General features: G+C 39.1%; 1 protein-coding gene and 1 non-coding gene across 6 annotated transcripts in view; one reads left to right on the top strand and one right to left on the bottom strand.

The window, feature by feature from the left end:
* The first annotated feature begins 690 nt into the window (after positions 1–690).
* NAB1 (NGFI-A binding protein 1) overlaps positions 691–19,232 on the top strand; it is a 63,300-nt gene continuing 44,758 nt past the window's right edge. For 2 of the 5 annotated variants that reach the window (XM_053597306.1, XM_053597308.1), the window contains exons 1-3: positions 691–988; positions 1,478–1,622; positions 12,893–13,730. In XM_053597306.1, coding sequence (XP_053453281.1) covers positions 1,615–1,622; positions 12,893–13,730 — 846 coding nt within the window. In that variant the 5' untranslated portion in view covers positions 691–988; positions 1,478–1,614. Of the gene's footprint in view, positions 989–1,061; positions 1,191–1,477; positions 1,623–9,493; positions 12,144–12,892; positions 13,731–19,232 lie in introns of those variants that run through there. The other 3 variants (XM_053597307.1, XM_053597310.1, XM_053597309.1) reach the window with 3 other exon arrangements.
* Positions 12,245–12,359, bottom strand: LOC128591050 (small nucleolar RNA SNORA31). The gene has a single exon (XR_008381488.1). It is a non-coding gene; the product is annotated as a small nucleolar RNA SNORA31 (small nucleolar RNA).

The raw sequence follows: 19,232 nt of genomic DNA on the forward strand, positions 1-19,232 counted from the left end.
CTCCGAACCCCGGGTCCAGCGCCGCGCACCTGCCGCTTCTCCTCTGTGCGGTCGCAGCAACTTCCCGCAGGACGCCTCGGCCTTCTGGGCAGGGGCTCACCTGGCCCACCTGCCACCCCACCTCCGACCGGAGCCCGAAGGAGCGGGGGTGGGCCCGGCGCGCTATTTTTTTTTAAGTCAGCCTCCCGGGGGATGTTGGATTTGGTGGGGTGTGTTCTTTGAAATACTATATTGGGAACCTCACACATAATTATTTTTTTAATTGCAAACCTTCCCAGGTCGCTCCGCAGCTGGAGAGAAGGCCCCAGGCGGCGTCACCCACCCGCTCGCCCTCCTTCTCGCCCCCTCCCCCAGGCCGGAGCTGGACTCGCGGGCGACGCCCCCTCCCAGGCGCCCACTTGGTTCCTCCCAGCTGCCGTGTGAATGGGCCGCCCTCCGGATTCCGCGGAGGGGGCGGCGGGAAGAGGCCGAGCCCCGGTCCTGGCGGCCGCCCCCGCCCCCGCCCCGCGGCGGCCCACGCCGGGATCTGCGTCACTCGGCCGCGCGTGGGCGGGAGCCAGATCCGCGAATGTAGCAAGAGCGGAATCTCCCAATGTGACAGCGCCGGGGGGGTGGAGGCGGGGGAGGTGGTGGAGGCGGGCGGGGGAGGGGGAGGAGAGCGCTGCGCGCGTGGGGAGGGCAGAGCAGGGGAGGGCGTAGCGGGGGAGGCGCCGCCGCCGCCCGCGCGCCAGAGCGCGGAGGAGCGGCCGCCGCCACCGCGGCCGAGCGAGCGCCGTCGGGGCGGGCGGGCAGGAGCGGCGGGTCCGAGCTGGTGGAGGGGGAAGCCGGGAGAGCGCACCCACCACCTTCCCTTCCCCCCTCGATGGGAGCGGGGGCGTCCCGGCTCGAGCAGCCGCCAGAGGAGGGAGAGCCGGGGGCCGTCACTTCAGAGTTGGGGCTGAGCAGTCCTCGGGGAGAGCGTGCCAAGACCGCTGCAGCCGCTGGCCGAGTACGTACCACTGCGGACGTTCGCCGCTCCCGGCCGGCCCAGAGCGGGACGCGTTCGCGCGGCCGCGGGCAAACTTGGGGCGGCGGAGTCTCCGGGCCAAGCGGGCAGTTCGGGGGACGTCCAGGGGAGCGGGCTTCGCGCTGCGGCCGCCGGAAGGAGAGGGCGGCCTCGGGCTCGTGTGGGCGATTCCCGGAGAAATTTGGTTTGCGGGGGCCGCGGGAAGGAGGGGAGTGTAGCAGCGGCCCTGACTTGTGCGTTTCCCTCGGAGAAAGCCGGGGTGCCGAGTCCATTCTTACCGGGCTGGGGTTGTCACGCGGCGCCGGGAGGAATCGTGGGGTGGTGTGGGGGTGTGCGCTGTGGGTTGTGCGCGCCGGCCCGAGTTCTGCAGTCACCTTCGTCAGGGGCAGAGTCTTTTTGTTTGCTTTGTAAAAGTGCTGCACTTAACCGTCTTTTATTTTCTTTCTGGGTATTCTCGCCTTCTGAATGTAGTTTTTAAAAGCGGAAGGAGAGTTTTGCTTGGAAGTGGCTTCCAGAAACTTGGCACCGAGGTGCATGGAGAGAGACTCTTTGTGCCTGTAAGGCTGAGTGAGGAATTTGCAAACACATGTGGGACATCCAGGCCTTGGATGCAGAGGTGTGTGACCTTACCGTGGAGAAACATTTAAAATGCTGTTAGATATTTGTGGTCTCCAAGCTTCAAGTTCACTTGAAGCTTGAGATAGGAAACGACGCTTCTAGTAAGCCTAAATGTTGCAGGATCTTGGGAAAAGGATATGCATTTATAGATTCTGCAGACCAAGTTTTGCAGCAGGTAGTCGGGAGGAATCGTAAATTTGAATATACTTACCCTTTGCTCCTTGACATTTGGGAGGCATGGAAAATTTTTAGGTGGCTGGTTAATTTAAAATTTTATCCGAAAGAGTGGATTTGGAGTAACTCATCACTGCCAATTGGTTCGCCAGTGACATGTCTGCCAACTTAAGGAGTGCAAAGATCAGAAGCTTAGAGAGAAATTCTCAGATCGTGTTTAAAAATATTTTGGCAGTTTTAATAGATAATATTAGATTGCATAGAGGAACCGAATTTAAAATAGATTAGTCACGTAGGAAATGCTTGGCTGTTTTGTTAAAGAGTGTGCAGGCAGTGGCTTAGCCTCTTAAGTTGTAACTTTTTTGAATTTTTTTTACATGGACTACTTACCTGGTCATGACATTTCATAATTTATGTGTGGGCTTTAAGAAGTATTGGAAGAGAGGGTGCATGGGATCTGATTTCTCTGTTTTGGATGGAGATGGATCTCTTCTTGAAGACTTGAAAGAGCTGATGCTTATCTAAGAGCAAGTAAAAGTGGCCCTTAGATGCAAGGGTATTCCTTTTTTCTACATATTTGCTTTAATTGAGATATTTATTATTGAGCTTTTATTAAGTTTAAAAGATTATTTTTTCCTCATAGATATTAACATGCCAGTAAAAATTCTCTTGAGAATTAGATGAAGGCTGAAAAGGGCAACCTTTTTTATTCCTGTTTTGAATCCTAAATATTGGAACGTTAGGTCTTGAAAGAAAATTATTTCAAGGAGTCATTGGAAGATTTGTTTTCATTTTATTATTTTTATCCTTTTTAATTAAAGCTAATGTGCCACCCCGATGTTAGAAATATTTTGTTTTTCCTGGCTCTGGTGGTCTCTTGTATGTGAATGTATCAGTAGTAACAATAATCATAAAAACATTGAGGCACTATAGATTTTTTGTCTTATTCTGCCTGCTAATTGTGGATGTAAGTCACATAACTGATACAAGGACGTTTTATGAGTTTGTGTGTCTAATAAATGATTTATATCTAACAAATACTTTATCTCATCTTGTTTTAAAATTAATTCAATAGAATCTTAGCTAAATTAAAGATTTTCCTTTTTTGTGGCTAGTCAATAACTACTGTCATATAGGAAATTAGTAGATTTTCAGTCTTTTTGTTGTTAGAGGATAAGTTAAAGCAATCCATACTTTCATTGAATTATATTTTAAGAACATACTGGTTTATTAAAGATTTTGGGGGTTTGCATTATGGACACTGTAGATGTTTCCTTGAAAGAAGAAATTATAAAGTGGGGGAGATCTTTGAAGAATTTGTTGCATGAACTTGAAATAAAAGATGGTTGGATGGAAACCAAGTATGTCAGGGTTTTTGTTTTGTTTTGTTTTGTTTTGTTTGATAAAGAGAAAGGGTCTTACTGTGTTGCCTAGGCTATCCTAGGACTCCTGGGCTCAAGTGATTTCTACTACTTCAGCCTCCTAAGTTATGTCAGGTTTTTGTATCTGTTGACCAAAGACTTAGGCCTCATCCATTCCATTACAACAAGCCTGTAGTTGCTTTTTCTTTGTGCTATTATGTACATTTTTGGAAATGAATTCTCTGTAAAATTTACCTTTAAATGTGAAGCTGTGTTCTGGATGAAAGTGACTTTTTTATAATGTGTTTCGAACACTTTAAAATCATACTAATGTATAATCAACTTGTCTATGCATATTGTGGAATTTATTAAATATATTACAGGATAAATAATACCCACTCATGGATAATATGAGCTTGCTAGTCCCTTTGGATTTATTTTTATCTTGCTTCTTTCATTCTTTTCAGTAGTAGAATGAAGAATAGTACAGTTATTATATTAAATGCAAATTCCCTTTGTGATCTGACATGTTCAATAACTCATACAAGAGTAGAGTATACTCTTTAAACTTAATAATGGAACAAGGGGGAAACTTGAGAAGTTGATGCTGGGAAAAAATAGTAATCCTCATCTTGTGAGAATTCACAGCTAAAACATACCATTAAGCTTTCAAATAGTTTGTCATTTCTCGATGCATTATATTTGGGAGGTGGCACATTAATTTGCATGGTATGTTAATTTAATAATTTTTACAGAGAAATTTCTGAAAAGATGATACCATTTATATGTATTAGCTACATATTCTTGTGATTAGAGAGTGCTTAATGTTTGTTGAATGACTTGACTGTTGGTTGATTGAAGTATTTGCCTATTATTATAGTTAAATTATAGTTATTGCTGAACAGTAAAATAAATCTGATTTACTTTTTTAAATTTTTGATAAATAAATTTAAACTTTCACATTGAATACCTTTTAGTAAAATTTTAAGGAGTCTCAAAAAATGTTTTCCAGTTTCATTCAGAATTCAAAAAAGAATCAATAGGTAAAAACGTTTTCAGTTTCCCAAGTTACCATTAATTCATTAAATACTGTATGTTTAATTCATAGCTAGGATAGTAATAAGATCCAAAAGTGTCTTGACTTAAGATACAGCACTGAATGCTTACTAGTAAGTGTGCCTAGATAAATAGTTTACAACTTGAAATACATATGCAGGAGTTAGTACCTAGTCCAGCCCTGAAATCTTAAATAACCTGTGAAATGTGACTGAACTATTACACATTTAATCATTTTAGCTTGAGTTCTGGGTTCTAGGATGAGGATAAAAGTGAGAAAAATTAACTCCCCACAGGCTCATTCTTCCCTAAAGGAAATTCTGGCTTTTTATAAACCTTTTTCAGTTTCAACCTTTAGTGGACCTATTACACCCTTCTCTAGCGCACTGTACCTTCCAGCTACACTCTCCTAAATTTGGCAGTATCTCAGAGGCTTTACATGTAGTTTCTGTCCTCAGATTTCCTATTTTCTTCATCCCCATTTTCCTTCTCACTCTTTCATTTCCTTAGTGTGCAGCATATCTTGTCTAGATGTTAAGAGGAAAATACTCTGGTGGAACTAATTCACCTTAATCTGCAAATGACTCATGAGCTCTTAACTTCCCAAGGTATTCTGCATTTTTTATGAGTTTGTGAGAGTTGCTATTAACTCAGATAATTTTATTTGTTTTTATTTATCTTATTTTTAAATTTTTCTTCTGAGACAGAGTCTCACTTTTGTCACCCTGGGTAGAGCGTCACCATAGCTCATAGCAACCTCAAACCCTTAAGGTCAAATGATACTCTTGTCTCAGCCTCCTGAGTAGCTGGGACTACAGGTGCCTGCCGCAATGCCCAGCTAGCTTGTTTTAGAGATGGGGTGTCTCACTCTTGCTCAGGGTCAGGCTGGTCTCAAACTCCTGAACTCAGGCAGTACACCTGTTGCATCCTCTGAGAGTGCTAGGATTATAGCTATGAGCCATTGCACCTGGCCTAACTCAAGATAACTTTAAAGCAAAGTTTTTAGATTGGGAAGGAATTTCTAGTCCTCTGCATGAAAAGTAAGACCTTACTGGGAGTTAGGTCTTGGTTTCTTCCCACTCCTAAAAGAGTCTCTTTTCTTTGGACTGCCATAGACATCATTGTGTGTGTATATGAGTATTACATATGCAGTGTACATACTGTATATGTTTGTGTATGTGTGTATAACAATGATTCCTGTATCTATAGCATGGACAGGAGAATAGTCAAGAATAGTGATTATGACTCCATCTGAATATAAGGATCATTTATAAGATAAATATTTGAGGATAACTTATACTTTGTTTAATTTATAGGATTTGAAAAGAAAAAGGCCTAGAATATCTGATGACCTTGAATTTTTAAAATGCAAGTATTGGGGATGGACTCACACACATAATACATAAACAAAGAAATATTAAGGAGAAGGGAATGAAAAGGATTGGCGGTAAAGTAACAAGATGCTCTGTTATTAGACTGGCAATTCATTGGGACACCGTTTTACACAATGCATTCATTTTGAAATATGAACAGTTGTTGCTGGTGAGATTTTGACTCAAACATTGGTTTTCATTCCATAGCAACCTTTAGAGAGATGTTATTCTACATAGAACACTTTAGCAGAAATGGGGAGGAGGGAGATTAAAGGAGAGAGAAAATAATGATATAAAAAAGTTTATACTATTTTATCCTAAAAAATATTTCTAATAAAGTTTAAACTTTTCTTTTTTAGATTCACATATTAAATGCTTTTTAGTCAGAATTTTTATAGTTGAGTATAAAATGTGGAATGCTATTTATGTATTATTCAATATGATAAAACTAATTATTTTGACAAAAATGGAAAGAATATTTCACTAGACATTTGTTTTGCTTTGATTTTGGAAATTGTTATTTGTATATAATTTGAAGAGAATTTCATTGGAAAAATGTTGATCAAAGAAGTGGTGTCAATATAGAGATTTATTTACAGCATTGAGAAAATTTAAGTATTTAAGCATAAATCTAGCACACCTTTTTAGATATGGTGCATTGCCTCTCCATTGCCTTCTCCATTATGGTCAGCACTCACCATAAGATGCTTTTCTGCTTTCAGATTTGGGTGCAGTACTGTGATGGGGAGCCCGGCAGAGTGAATGAGCTGCAGTGCCATTCACCTTAGCCAACAGAATAGAAGGCAGGAGGACACTGGTCAAATTCCTTCCCCTTTTTTCCTTTGGTAGACTTCTCCAGGAGATAATTCCATCTTTAAGCTGCAGAGATATTCTGTTAATATAATGTCCAACTAACAGAACTCTGAGAGCACTCTCTGCAAGTCTGTTTAAAGCAGTAGCCAACACATTCACACATGTCACCACGTTGACACACATCATTCTATGGCTTAGGTACTTTTGGTCACAGCCTTACCACTGTGGACATGTACCTCCTAGAAAGTCTCATAACCTGTAATTCTTATTGAAGACAGAGTAGAAGTAGTTTGGGAAATTACTGAAGATAATTTTATATATATATAAATATATATATGCACGCATGTGTGTGTAATATTTGTGTGTATATTTGCATTTGAAGGAAATAATAAAGTTCCAATATTATACCAAAAAAAAAAAAAAGAGAGAGAGAGAGAAAGATTTATAGGACCTAATTCCTGTCCTCAAGGTGTTTATAACCTAACAGTAACCTTTTCTGCAGAGACTAGGTAAGTTGTCTTCCTTGTTTTCTGGCTCCTTAACCATTGCATAGCATTCATCTTAGTGTTTAAGTGTCTGCTTCTTGATTGTCTCCTCTCTCCCAACTGATTCTCCAGGAAGGACTATCTTTCCTTTGTATCCTCGGAACTGGTTCAGTGCTTGGTACATTTCAATAAGTGTAAAAAATGAAAGAGAAAAAGTATTGTGGGTTTCAGAAAAAGAAGAGGACACCTATAGCCAGAGGGTATAGAAAGGCTTTTTGGACAAGGTTATGGCGGTTGGAGGGAGGGAAGATGCCTAGCACAGGCAGGGAAGTGGGAGGCACATTTGAGGAAAGCCCATGTATCTGTTTGGCAGGGTTTAGGGGCATGTTAAGGAAGAGAGAGAAGTCTGGAGAGGTGGCTTAGGGTTTGGGTTGCTCATGTAGTCAGTTAAGTTCATTAACTCATCCTAGAAAAAGTGCTACCTGCTTCATTGCTGAATATCACTACAGTCACCTTCAAAGTACTCCCCTTGGCCATCTGCTGACCATAGTGATAGTCAGGAATGAGGTATGTGCCACTTTTTCTAGGATGAGTTCCTGAATTTAATTGTCTAACATTGTAAATGATAGCTCTGATGACCATTCCAGAAAAAGAGTTCCAAAATTGCTTTGAAGGGTGGACTAGGTGCTGGCATCAGTGCACAGCTTCCCAAGGGGAGTACCCTGAAGGTGACCATAGTGATTCAGTAATGAGATATGTCGCACTGTTTCTAGGATGAGTTTGGGAACTTAATTGTTGAACCTTATATATGGGTAGTTTGGATATCTTTCTCTATGCAATGGAGAAATTTGCACAGATGAGTAAAGAGCCTTTGGCCCTTAGAAAGGTAAAATTGGGGTGGTGCCTGTGGCTCAAGGAGTAGGGCACCTGTCCCAATGCCAGAGGTGGCGGGTTCAAACCCAGTCCCGGGCCAAACCCACAAAAAAAAAAAAAAAAGAAAGGTAAAATTGGCATTGCAGTGTGCAGTCTGTCGATGAACTGTTTTAAAAGTTAGGGAAAGAAACAATGAACACTAGAATTAGGTGCTTTTGAGGCAGAGAAAGAAAAGCATGGTGGTGTGGCTAAAAACATGTAGATTTGAGGATAGAAGAGGAAAAACAAAGATGGAATCAGAGGTAGTGCAAGCAACGGGAATTGGAAAGAGTAAATTTGGGAATCTGGAAGAAGAGAGCAAGATGAGGTAATATACCTGCTTTTGAATGTGTCAGATATGAGATTTTGATAATCCCCCATATGGAATGCCAAATTATAGTTTGAGAGAATGATTCAGACTGATGATTCCAAACCTTTCAGGCATAAAGATTACTTTTTAAATAAAAAATGTGTGAATATTCACGATAACTTTTAGATTGAGAATACATATAATGACAAACAAATTTAGTTATACTTTTAAATGAGTATTTTATTAAATCACAGAAGGGTCCATTTAACTTCATTTGCAAAGCAGATGCATGGTAAGCATCTTTTTGATTCAGTAGTACGTGCTTAGTGTACATTCGGACCTGAGAACACTTTGTAGTAACATCATGACCCTGGCCCATGAACCACTGGTCCAAACTACAGATAGATTTGGAGGTCATCTGCCTATAGTGATGGAGCCTGGGAGAGGGTGAGATCATCAAGGGAGAATATGGACAGAAAATAGGAAGAGATCTAAATAAAACTTAAAGGAATTCCTGGATTTAGGATATAGTAAGGGAAGGTAGGGAAAAACAATTCAGCAATACCAAAGAGGGGAAAGAGGGTTCAGGGAATGATGTCATGCAGCAGAGAGATTGGTGAGAGAGAGGTTGAAGCGGGTGGGAGGATAACTCAGTAGTTACCTGAGAGTTTTGATGAATGGTGAGCCAGAAAGCTGGTGGGACTGAGGCAGGTTTGAAGGAATGGTTCTCATTTTCACTAGTGACCTTAAGGGCCTCTCTTCTATCCTAAACCCACATATCCCAGTGTGGAGAATGTCAGAGAAATCTTATTTCTCATAGGGAAACGGATTGATGAGTAAAGTTTTCTGATCAGACTAGCTCCTTACTTCACTTAGCATGGTTTGAATTTGGCAGATTACTATTGCTACTCTACAAGGAGTAAAAGTGAGATTTTTTTAAAAAAGGTTTTGGTATAAATCATTACCATTTAAAATCAATGAATAACAACAACTAATGGTCTTGAACTAAACTTTTATAGTTGAATTCTTCTTTCCTAATACTGGGTTTTTTTTTTTATTGGACTGAGCAAGGTGAGGAACATTTAAACTGCCGTAAGTGGAAATTTGCTGTACACCTGCAGCAAGGCCTCGGGTTTAACTTTTGAATGCAGTAAGAATGAATGACTGCTTTATCTTAGCAGTGGAAATCATAAAAAGGTCAGCCTCAGCTTGGTTGTTCAGGATATCTTGAAAAGGCCAGGTAACAGTTTCCAGCTGAGTGGTTTATTATGTGATGAACTACCTGTGCATAGTGTTGTGGTGGGGTCCTTTTTAGTGTTTACTGCAGGTTGCAGAGATGCAGGTAGAAGCTTTCTTTTGACTTATTTGACCTTTATGTTGTCAAAGCATGAATGGTTACAGGTTTTGTGAAAAAAGAAAATCTTATAAAAGTTTTCTTTAAATCACTTCAAGTTAATGTGTGAAGGGGTGGGTGTTTAAATTATCACAGCGGGCTTTGGAAAGAAACTGAAACATTCTCCTACAGCAGTTAAGTGTGGGCTTTTCAAAAGCCTCCCAGGATTCTTGAATGCTTTGCTTAGTTATGTTTAATCTGTTGTCTTGAGTTTGGACAGGTACAGTTTGTGTGGTCAATCTTTAGGGAGAGTATATTCTGAACAATTTCTTACCCGTACGTAGGGTTTTCTTTGAGGAATTAGAGGTTTTTCTTTTTTTTATGGCTAAACGTGAGAAAGGATAAAACTTGAAACATTGCTGTTTTCTAAAAATCATTGCTTTATCTCAGAAGAATAAAACCTAAGTTTGGATCTTTAGTTCCTTTTTTCTTAAGTCTTTTATGTTTGTCTAACACATTTTTCTTACTGCTTAAAGATTAAAAACTCTATTCTCCCATATTTTCTAATGTAATCATCCCTCTGTTCTATAATCTGGGGAGTACATGTGGTGAGTTAATTGATCATTCCATAAACCTTGCATAGTTACTGTTCTCTTTTGAAAAAGATTATGTGTTTATTTTTAAAAAAATATTCTTGAGTTGAGTCTAGGCACAGTGGCTCACGACTGTAATTATAGCACTCTGGGATGCTGAGGTGGGTGGATTGCTCAAGCTCAGGAGTTCTAGACCAGCCTGAGCAAGCGGAAGACCCTGTCTTTACTAAAAATGTAAAAAAAACTAGGCGGGCATCCTGGCAGGTGCCTATAGTCCCAGCTACTTGGGAGGCTGAGGAAAGACAATCACTCGAGCCCAAGAGTTTGAGGTTGGTGTGAACTATGAGGATGCCAGGGAACTCTACCCAGGGCAACAGAGTGAGACTGTGTCTCAGAAAAAAAAAAAAAAAGGAAACCAAAGAAAGAAAGATACTCTTGAGTTGAAAGCCTATGGAACAATTGTATTAGTTGTATAATGGGAAAGTAAAATTTCCATTCTTCTACTTCATTCACTACCTGGAAGCCTTTCTGTTTGTTATAGTGTAGTTCAATATAGACTTAAACTTGAGTCTGTATCTCCTGAGAGCCGTGTTTTTGTGGCTTAGTGTCCAACTGGATGATAGACCTTGCCTGGAGTGGGAGGACAAGCAGATCTTCCCTTAGAAGATATAGAAAATGCAAGAATGTTTTTATCCGCAGGACTGATGTGACATGAAGGCGTACCTAGAGAACCTTGATGATCACAGAACCTGTAGGAGTTTATGACGCCCAGAGGATTTATTAAATAGGGATCTCCTTGTGCAGTTTGCCAAATTTGTTAAATCATCCAAGTCTCCTGAGGTGTAGCTCATTGACCTGGGAAATTATACTTTTAAAAGCACCCCAAGTGATTTCTTGGATGTCAGCAGAAGCTACTGGACCCTCATTCATTCTTTTTTGTGTCTCTTGGGAAGTCATCAGGTCGCCTGGTTATGCTTTTACAGACTCTTCCTTGCAAATAAAGAGCCATAAAATTTGAGGAATTTGCTAGTTGACCACCAGAACAGACTGTGAATGACAGAGAGGAAGTGAAGCTTCCCAGTAATCAGTCTTTGCAGTGTTAGGAAGGCCCGTGCTCCTTGGAGTGACTGAGACTAGAATGTGTGTGGCATTCTGGCTGATGATATGAAACAGAAGTCCCAGTTTTGGTGACTTTGTCTTTCAGGGATGTTCCTAATATCCCTCTGCTTATATTCCCTCCAGTGAACTACTGTTCTGACAGCAGATCTTCCCTCTTCCTCTGGTGTATGCCTTTTGTTATTTTCTCCACAGAGGGCCACAGAGTCTTTTTAATCTTAAGGATACATTGATTACAAATTTATGTGTTTCTCCTACATGGAAGTACTTGGTCAGCTCCTCATTGTACGTGTGACGTCTCTTGGTAACTAAACATCTTTTAAAGTCTGATGAGAGTGCAATAAGTACTTTGTGGGATCTTGTTCTGTCTCTTGCCAGGGCTCTAAAAGTATGTTCCTTCCTCATCTCTGTCTTAGGGTTTCTGCTGCTGCTCTAGAGGGCTCACCCCTCTCCTTTCATCTGTACTTCTCTAGCCCTGATACACACTTAGAGTCCAGTCTGTTACTTTGCATGTGGAGCAGTTCTGCACAAGCCTTCTACCCTGTGCCATGTGTTTGAAAGGGAATCCCATCATCCTTACTATTCAGTATCATCTGTCAAAATTCTGGACTCAGCTATGTAATCTCAGTTACCTATAACTTCTCTTCCTCAAACCTTAGAAAGTATCAACAAATGGTAACTTGTTTCCTTTCCTTCATCACTTATTCTAACTTATTACCAAGTCTTGTCACTTGTTTGAATTTTTGTTGCCTCTTTTTTATATGTTCCAAAATATGTATACCACTTTTTCTTTTCTTTTCTTTTTTTTTTTTTTGAGTTTAAATGCATTTTATTTTTAAACAACCTACATGACATGTTTTTCCTTAAAAACAATGCCTCCACTCCAAATAAATCACGGTCAAAATAAATGAAGAGCTCAAGATGACATCAGTCCCGTTTGTCTTAAGTCCTGGTGTTGTGTGGATGACAAACAGCAGCCAGTTATGATAACAGGTGATAGATCCAAAGTAATTGCCAAATTCGTTACTGTAAAAACAAGGAAAATTGTTGTTTATATTTTCCCTAATCAGAGCACTGAACATTTTTTAGGCTACAAATGTATTCCCTAATTCCATCTGAGCCGCCACAAAGACAGACAGAAAGCGCAGGGAATTTTTTCTTTTGCATCCTAGTGACCACTTTTTATTTTCTTATCTCCAGTTCATACTAGAATCTATCTTCCTTTATCTGCCAGACTAATCTTGCTCATTTTTCCTTATAAAATAAGAATAACTATACCTATTTCACAGGGTTGTTGTGAGGATTAGGTATATATAAAGTGAAGTGTTTATTATATTGCATAGCACAAAGTAAGTGTTCAGCAAATGGTAGCGTACTCTACTTCTTACATCCTATTAAGTTTTATCATCCTTCATACCACCCCTGTGTCCACACCATGGAACAAGCTGTGTAGACAGATGGGATATGGAGCCTTTGTTTGAATCCCCAGACTCCTTCTTAGGAGTTGCTCTCTGTTAGGGGAGTAGCTCAGTTTAGTTCTTGACCTTTAGGGTTATTAGGAGTACAAAATTAGATACTAAGTATATAGAGAGAATGCTTCCTTAACAGGCAGTTGCCATGCAAATGCTCCTTGTTTTTCTTATGCTTCATTCTTAAATTCTATAATGTCTAATTTATTTGGTTTAAGAAGTTTGAAGCAAATGTGATGACTTTTTCCTTTCTCTTTCTTTTTTTTTGTACAGGTTAAACCCATCCATAGTAATGGCTGCAGCCTTACCCAGGACCCTGGGGGAGTTGCAGTTGTATAGAATATTACAAAAAGCCAATCTACTTTCTTATTTTGATGCCTTTATCCAACAAGGTGGTGATGATGTCCAGCAACTCTGTGAAGCTGGAGAAGAGGAATTTTTGGAAATCATGGCACTCGTGGGCATGGCTAGCAAGCCCCTTCATGTTAGAAGGCTCCAAAAGGCTTTGAGAGACTGGGTTACAAACCCTGGCCTTTTCAATCAGCCACTGACTTCCCTTCCTGTCAGTAGCATACCTATTTACAAATTACCAGAAGGATCACCAACATGGCTGGGAATATCCTGCAGCAGTTACGAAAGGAGTAGCAATGCTCGGGAACCTCATTTAAAAATCCCCAAATGTGCTGCCACCACCTGTGTGCAGAGCTTGGGACAGGGGAAGTCAGATGTGGTGGGGAGCTTGGCGCTGCAGAGCATTGGTGAGTCCAGACTCTGGCAAGGCCCCCATGCCACTGAGAGTGAGCACAGTCTGTCCCCAGCAGACCTGGGCTCCCCAGCCTCCCCAAAGGAAAGCAGTGAGGCTCTGGATGCTGCTGCTGCACTCTCTGTGGCCGAGTGTGTGGAGCGAATGGCCCCCACACTGCCCAAAAGTGACTTGAACGAAGTGAAAGAGCTGCTAAAGACGAACAAGAAGTTAGCCAAAATGATTGGTCACATCTTTGAGATGAGCGATGATGATCCACACAAAGAAGAGGAAATCCGGAAATACAGTGCAATATATGGCAGATTTGACTCAAAGAGAAAGGATGGGAAACATCTTACGCTTCATGAGGTAAACCATGTTTCTCTGTATGTCTGTGGCATGTCGCTATTTCTTAGAGATAATGTTTGCTTACTAGTTTGTGGCAAAGGAGACAGCGCTCTTTAAAAGCAGTATTAAAAACATCTAGATGTTAGCACTATACAACTCTTATGAAAATAGACTATATTGTGTTCAAGGGGTATATTTGTGTTGAACTTGAAGCATGTTTAAACTTTGGAACTATAGTATAAAGTGACTTTTAGAAAAACGTCAGAATTTAAGCAGCAGAAGCATAAAATCTTTGCCTTTATAAAGCAATTTGCTTCTTAATTAAGAAATAAAATAGGATCTTAAAGTAATCATTTAAAAAATGTTTTGTGTACTTTTTTTTTAGATAAACAGTTTGCAAAAATAGCCAAGACTCATCAATTTCAGCTGGCATAGAAAACAGTTATATTAGTGGAGTGTTGGAAGAATTATAGCTTTGAACATTGTTTTGGTAGCATTCCATCCAAAAATATTCTGCTTAAATGTGTGTGTGTGTGTGTTTGTATAATTTTATATATATACCATAGATGCTATGTGTGCATAAACTTTTATATTTACTCCCTTTCTCCTCTTGTCTATCTTGCCAACACATCGTCTTCAAAATTTAGCTCTTTTCTGTTGTCCTTTCCTTTAAGAAGAATAATATAATATCCTCTCCTTTTCATTATTATCCCTACATACATTTCTGTCACAGTAGCTTCAACACTTTGTTTTACTTATTTGTATACTGGTCTGGCCCACAAAGTATACTTTCGATTCTTCAGGACAGAGGTAATAATCTCTTGTTCGTCTTTATCCCCAGAGTCTAATATACCCTATAAATGCATGGAAAATAAATGCATTTTCAGAAGTTAAAAAGACTATTTCATGTGTCTGTTTTAACTGTTACAAGTCACATGTCCTTTAGAAGAAAGAAATAAATCCTCTGAAAAAAGTCCAGATTGACCACAGTCTTTCATCTTTGGCATCAGATCATTTTCCCCAGACTTATACTTTAATGTGAAAGAATATGTACTCATTGTAAAAGCATTCAGTCGTTATAAAAGGATGCAAAGTAATTGACTCTGTAAACTAGATACTTTTCTTTACCTGTACAAATAAAGGACCATATGTTGTGCACTATTTTCCAAATTCCTTTTTTTCTTATTTTCAAAATGGAACAGCACACTGATAGTACAGTATACTGTACTCAACATACATAAATATCTTTCCAACTCAGTACAGTTCACATAGCACTGCCTTATTCATTTCTGAGTTTCACTGTATTTCATAATGTAAATGTGCCATTATTTATCTTAACCAGATATCATTTAGACTTTTTGCAGTTTTTTAATGTTACATATAGCACTACATGAACATTATTGTACACTTACACCTTTATAGACTTGCACATGTTTTTCTATAGAATGGATTCCAACCTAGTTTACCACCTGCTGTTTGCTAACACCCCTTTGGATAGAATAATAATAAAGTTCTAATTAAAGACTCATCAAATTGATCACATTTAGAAACATCCTCCTCAATTTTAAATCTCTGATCTTTAGAAACACTTGACTGAGCACGTAATTCAGTGAATCCTATACCCAAAGTCCAGGGTTTCTCTGGGGCTTTCAAAAGATTGGCTATTGCTTCCTTTAATATGTAGTGCTGCTGCTGGGAGCAGTGGCTCATGCCTATAATCCTAGCACTCTGGGAAGCCAGGGTGGGTGGATTGCTTGAGCTCAGGAGTTTGAGACTAGCCAGAGCAAGAGCCAGACCCCATCTCTACTAAAACATGGAGAAACTAGCTGGGCGTTGTGGTGAGCACCTGCAGTCCCAGCTACTCAGGAGGCTGAGGCAAGAGGATTGCTCAAATCCAAGAGTTTGAGGTTGCTGTGAGCTATGATAATGTTACTCAGGGCAACAGAGTGAGACTCTGTCTCAAAAAAACAGGAGGTGGGGGTGGCCACATACACCGAGGCTAGTGGGTTCAAACCCGGCCTGGGCCAGCTAGAACAATAACAACAGGAAAAAAAAAATAGCCTGGCATTGTGGTGGCCACTGTAGTCCCAGCTACTTGGGAGGCTGAGGCAAGAGAATCGCTTAAGCCCAAGAGTTTAAGGTTGCTGTGAGCTGTGAAGCCATGACACTCTACTGAGGGCAACATAGTGAAACTCTGTCTCAAAAATAATAATAGTAGTTATAACAATAATAATAATAAAAAAATGTAGTGCTGGGTATTTCTCTAATGATTCCTTTCTCTTCACATTCTAAGCCTCTTTCATTTGTTTCAAAAAGGTAACCGGGTCCAGCTTAAAGACAGCAAATTCCACAAAGAACGGGTTTCTGTAGTTGTCTAACATCACATCTCCATACAAATTGTGCCGAGTAGTGTCTAGGTAGTCCCACTTCTCCAGAGAGAATTCTGTGGTTACATCCCTGAATGTCAGCAGTTCCATTTCCTGGCTCCTTTGTTGTCCCAGCATTCTCCTTACAGATTTTGCAGTACCTGAAGGTCTCAGGGTGACAGAGGCTGTGGCAGGGACACCTACACTTTGCAGAGTGAAGACAAAGAAGCAGTGAACACAGATTGAGCTTGATGGGCTGAGCCAAGAGACAAAGGCCAAACCAGATTGTAGAAAACCCATTTGGATAGATGGAAAATTCTGCCTGCCTGGACTTCTTTCTAGGATTGCTTTTGGGTTTCTCCTGTAGAACCTCCCCCACACCAACAACTTGAACAACTCTTAAGTCTTTCATACTGTCTTTATGGTCTGACTCCTACAAACGAGATCATACCTAGCCAGGTCCTAAGACTGTGATTGAGTTTTTAGCTTAAAAAAAGAGGGGGTTAATAATGATTCATTCCTAATTCTTCTAGGCATATAAAAATTTTTACAAGAATATGAAACGTAAGTGCTTGTTAGAATAGAAATAATTTTCAATTGTAAAAAAACTTGCCGATTTTCATCCATTAGGGATTTGTATCTAAGCTCGTTACTTAACTGCCATCTGTACCTACTTACCTAGAGAAGCAAAGGGCCCCTTCGCAAAAGTGAAGTATAAAATGATTCTCTTGGGATTTGTTTAAGGTAAGGTAGAATGTTTTTGAAAATAGTGAGGTTGATTGGGTTTATTAAAGTAATTTTTAGAAAAACTTGTGTTTTGTGTGCTTTGTTTTGAAAATTATATGAAAAGTAAATTAAAGCACGAAACTAAAATTGCCAACACCCTTTGCCTTCTGGTTTTCTCTTAATGACAGCTATATAGACTTTTAAGTGGATTCCTCTACTGGTTCATAGGAAATAATAAAAGCATCAAATTGTAACTGCATTATAATGCTAAGTGTTCTTTCTCGATGTGTTCACAGGTTGTTGCAAAGCAGTAATTGTATGGCAATAATAATATATAACAACTACAAAAGGATACTCCCCAAATAAGTCAAGTCCCAGATTTACTGTGACTTAAGTCATTCTGCTAACCAATTCTTTGATCTTAAGCTCCAGTATTTATATATAAAATAATTTATTTAAAAAGATTAGATGATATGGGGGTAAGACATGATTGCAAGAGGGACTTTACCTAACAATTGCAATCAGTGTAACCTGGCTTATTGTACCCTCAATGAATTCCCAACAATAAAAAAATAAATAAATAACCCTCAATGACTCCCCAACAATAAAAAAAAAAGAAAGAAAAAGAAAAAAAAAATAAATTTAAATAGGAAAAAAAAACAAAAAAGATTAGATGATGAAATTGCTAAAAACAAGATTAGTATACAAAAATCAGCCAGTGATAGCCATTGAATAATTAGTGAGAAAAAACTTTTATAATTTTATCCCTTTTTATCTTATATATTTACATATTCTATTTAAATCAAATAAATTTAAATATATAGGTAATGTAGACATTGAACATACACAGTATTTAACATAACAGGAATAAAAGCTATATAAACAAAAGTATAAGATTACTGAGGAATATAAAAGATCTAAGTACACAGACTATATTTCTGTATAAAAGGTCTCAATAATTAACACATAAGGTATTTCTAATCAAAATAATAGAAATTTTGGGGAAATTTGACAAATACATTTAAAATTTCATTTGGAAGCAAAAATGAATACATAAGATTAAAGCAATGGAAAAGTTGCAAAACAAGACTAATGACGGAGTATTTGCCTTTCCAGATATCAAAACATATTACACACTACTGAAGTAACAGTAAAATAACTGTATACTGGGGAAGGAATAGAGAATTAGACTAGTGAAGCCATGCAGGAAAAGATCAATAGATATTACATAAAATTAAACTTCCACATGATAAAACACTGAAAGGTCACAGGATAAATGATTATTTGGGAAAATGTTATAAGGCAAACCGTTAATATTCTTATAATAAGTTCTTACCAATTTTTTTTAAAAGAAAACGCCAACTTTTAAAAACAAAGAATATGAACATAAAGTGAGATGTCTGTTAAATATATGAAAAGCTGCTTATCTTCACTTAAGAAAATATATTTGAGCAATGAAATTTTTATGTTAGACTGACAATAAAATGAATGTAAAAATGTATTGTTAACGAGTATAGAGAAATGCACATGTGCATGATAATGACAGAAGTGTAAATTGTTGCTTTTTTAGAAAGCAGTTTAGCAGTATATGTTATATATTAAATCCACATATTCCTTGGATGAGAAGAGAGAAACTAAAATCTGGCAATAGAATGTAGGAATTTATATTCAGAAATATATGCAGGTAGACAATTTGGGATTACAGAATATTTGTCAGCAGATAGCAACTTTCAGCCAAAGAGCACTAGAAAGATAGGAAGGGGGGAAAGGGGAATATAGTTCAATGTAGTCCACTACAGACAGAGTGGAAATTTTATGGGAACTGGGCTGTGAAGCAGGTTGCTAAGATAAGGACCCAGGCTGGTAGAATAAACAGTAAAGCCAACTTCAGGGCAGTTTCCCTTGTAGTGTGGGAAAGTCAAGGCTGAGTGTTTCAGAGGAGTCTTAACAATTTCAGCTTTGAGAGGACGAATGCTGAATCTTTAAATTCGGGCACATTGTTAATAGGTTAATATTACTTTATTCTGAACTTCAAAGCTTAGAATGGATAGCTTTCAGCATCTAACACTTGTAAGGAAATATGGAACATTTTCTTCTGGTGATTTTTTTTAAATGGATTATATGACTATTAAAATAGTCTATTCTTTTTATTAATTAATTTATTTTTATTGTTAAATCATAGCTGTGTACATTAGTGCAATCAAGGGGTACAATGTGCTGGTTTCATATACAATGTGAAATATTCTCATCAAACTGTTCAACATAGCCTTCATGGCATTTTCTTAGTCACTGTATGTAGGGATTTGTATTCTACATTTAGTAGGTTTCGCCTGTACCCATTCTAAGATGCACTGTAGGTGTGGCCCTACTCATTACCTTCCCTCCACTATAACCTCCCCCCTCCCTTCCCCTTCCTTGGCCCTTTCCTCAT

The sequence above is a fragment of the Nycticebus coucang genome, chromosome 7 (genome assembly GCF_027406575.1).
Source record: "Nycticebus coucang isolate mNycCou1 chromosome 7, mNycCou1.pri, whole genome shotgun sequence".
Taxonomy (NCBI): domain Eukaryota; kingdom Metazoa; phylum Chordata; class Mammalia; order Primates; family Lorisidae; genus Nycticebus; species Nycticebus coucang.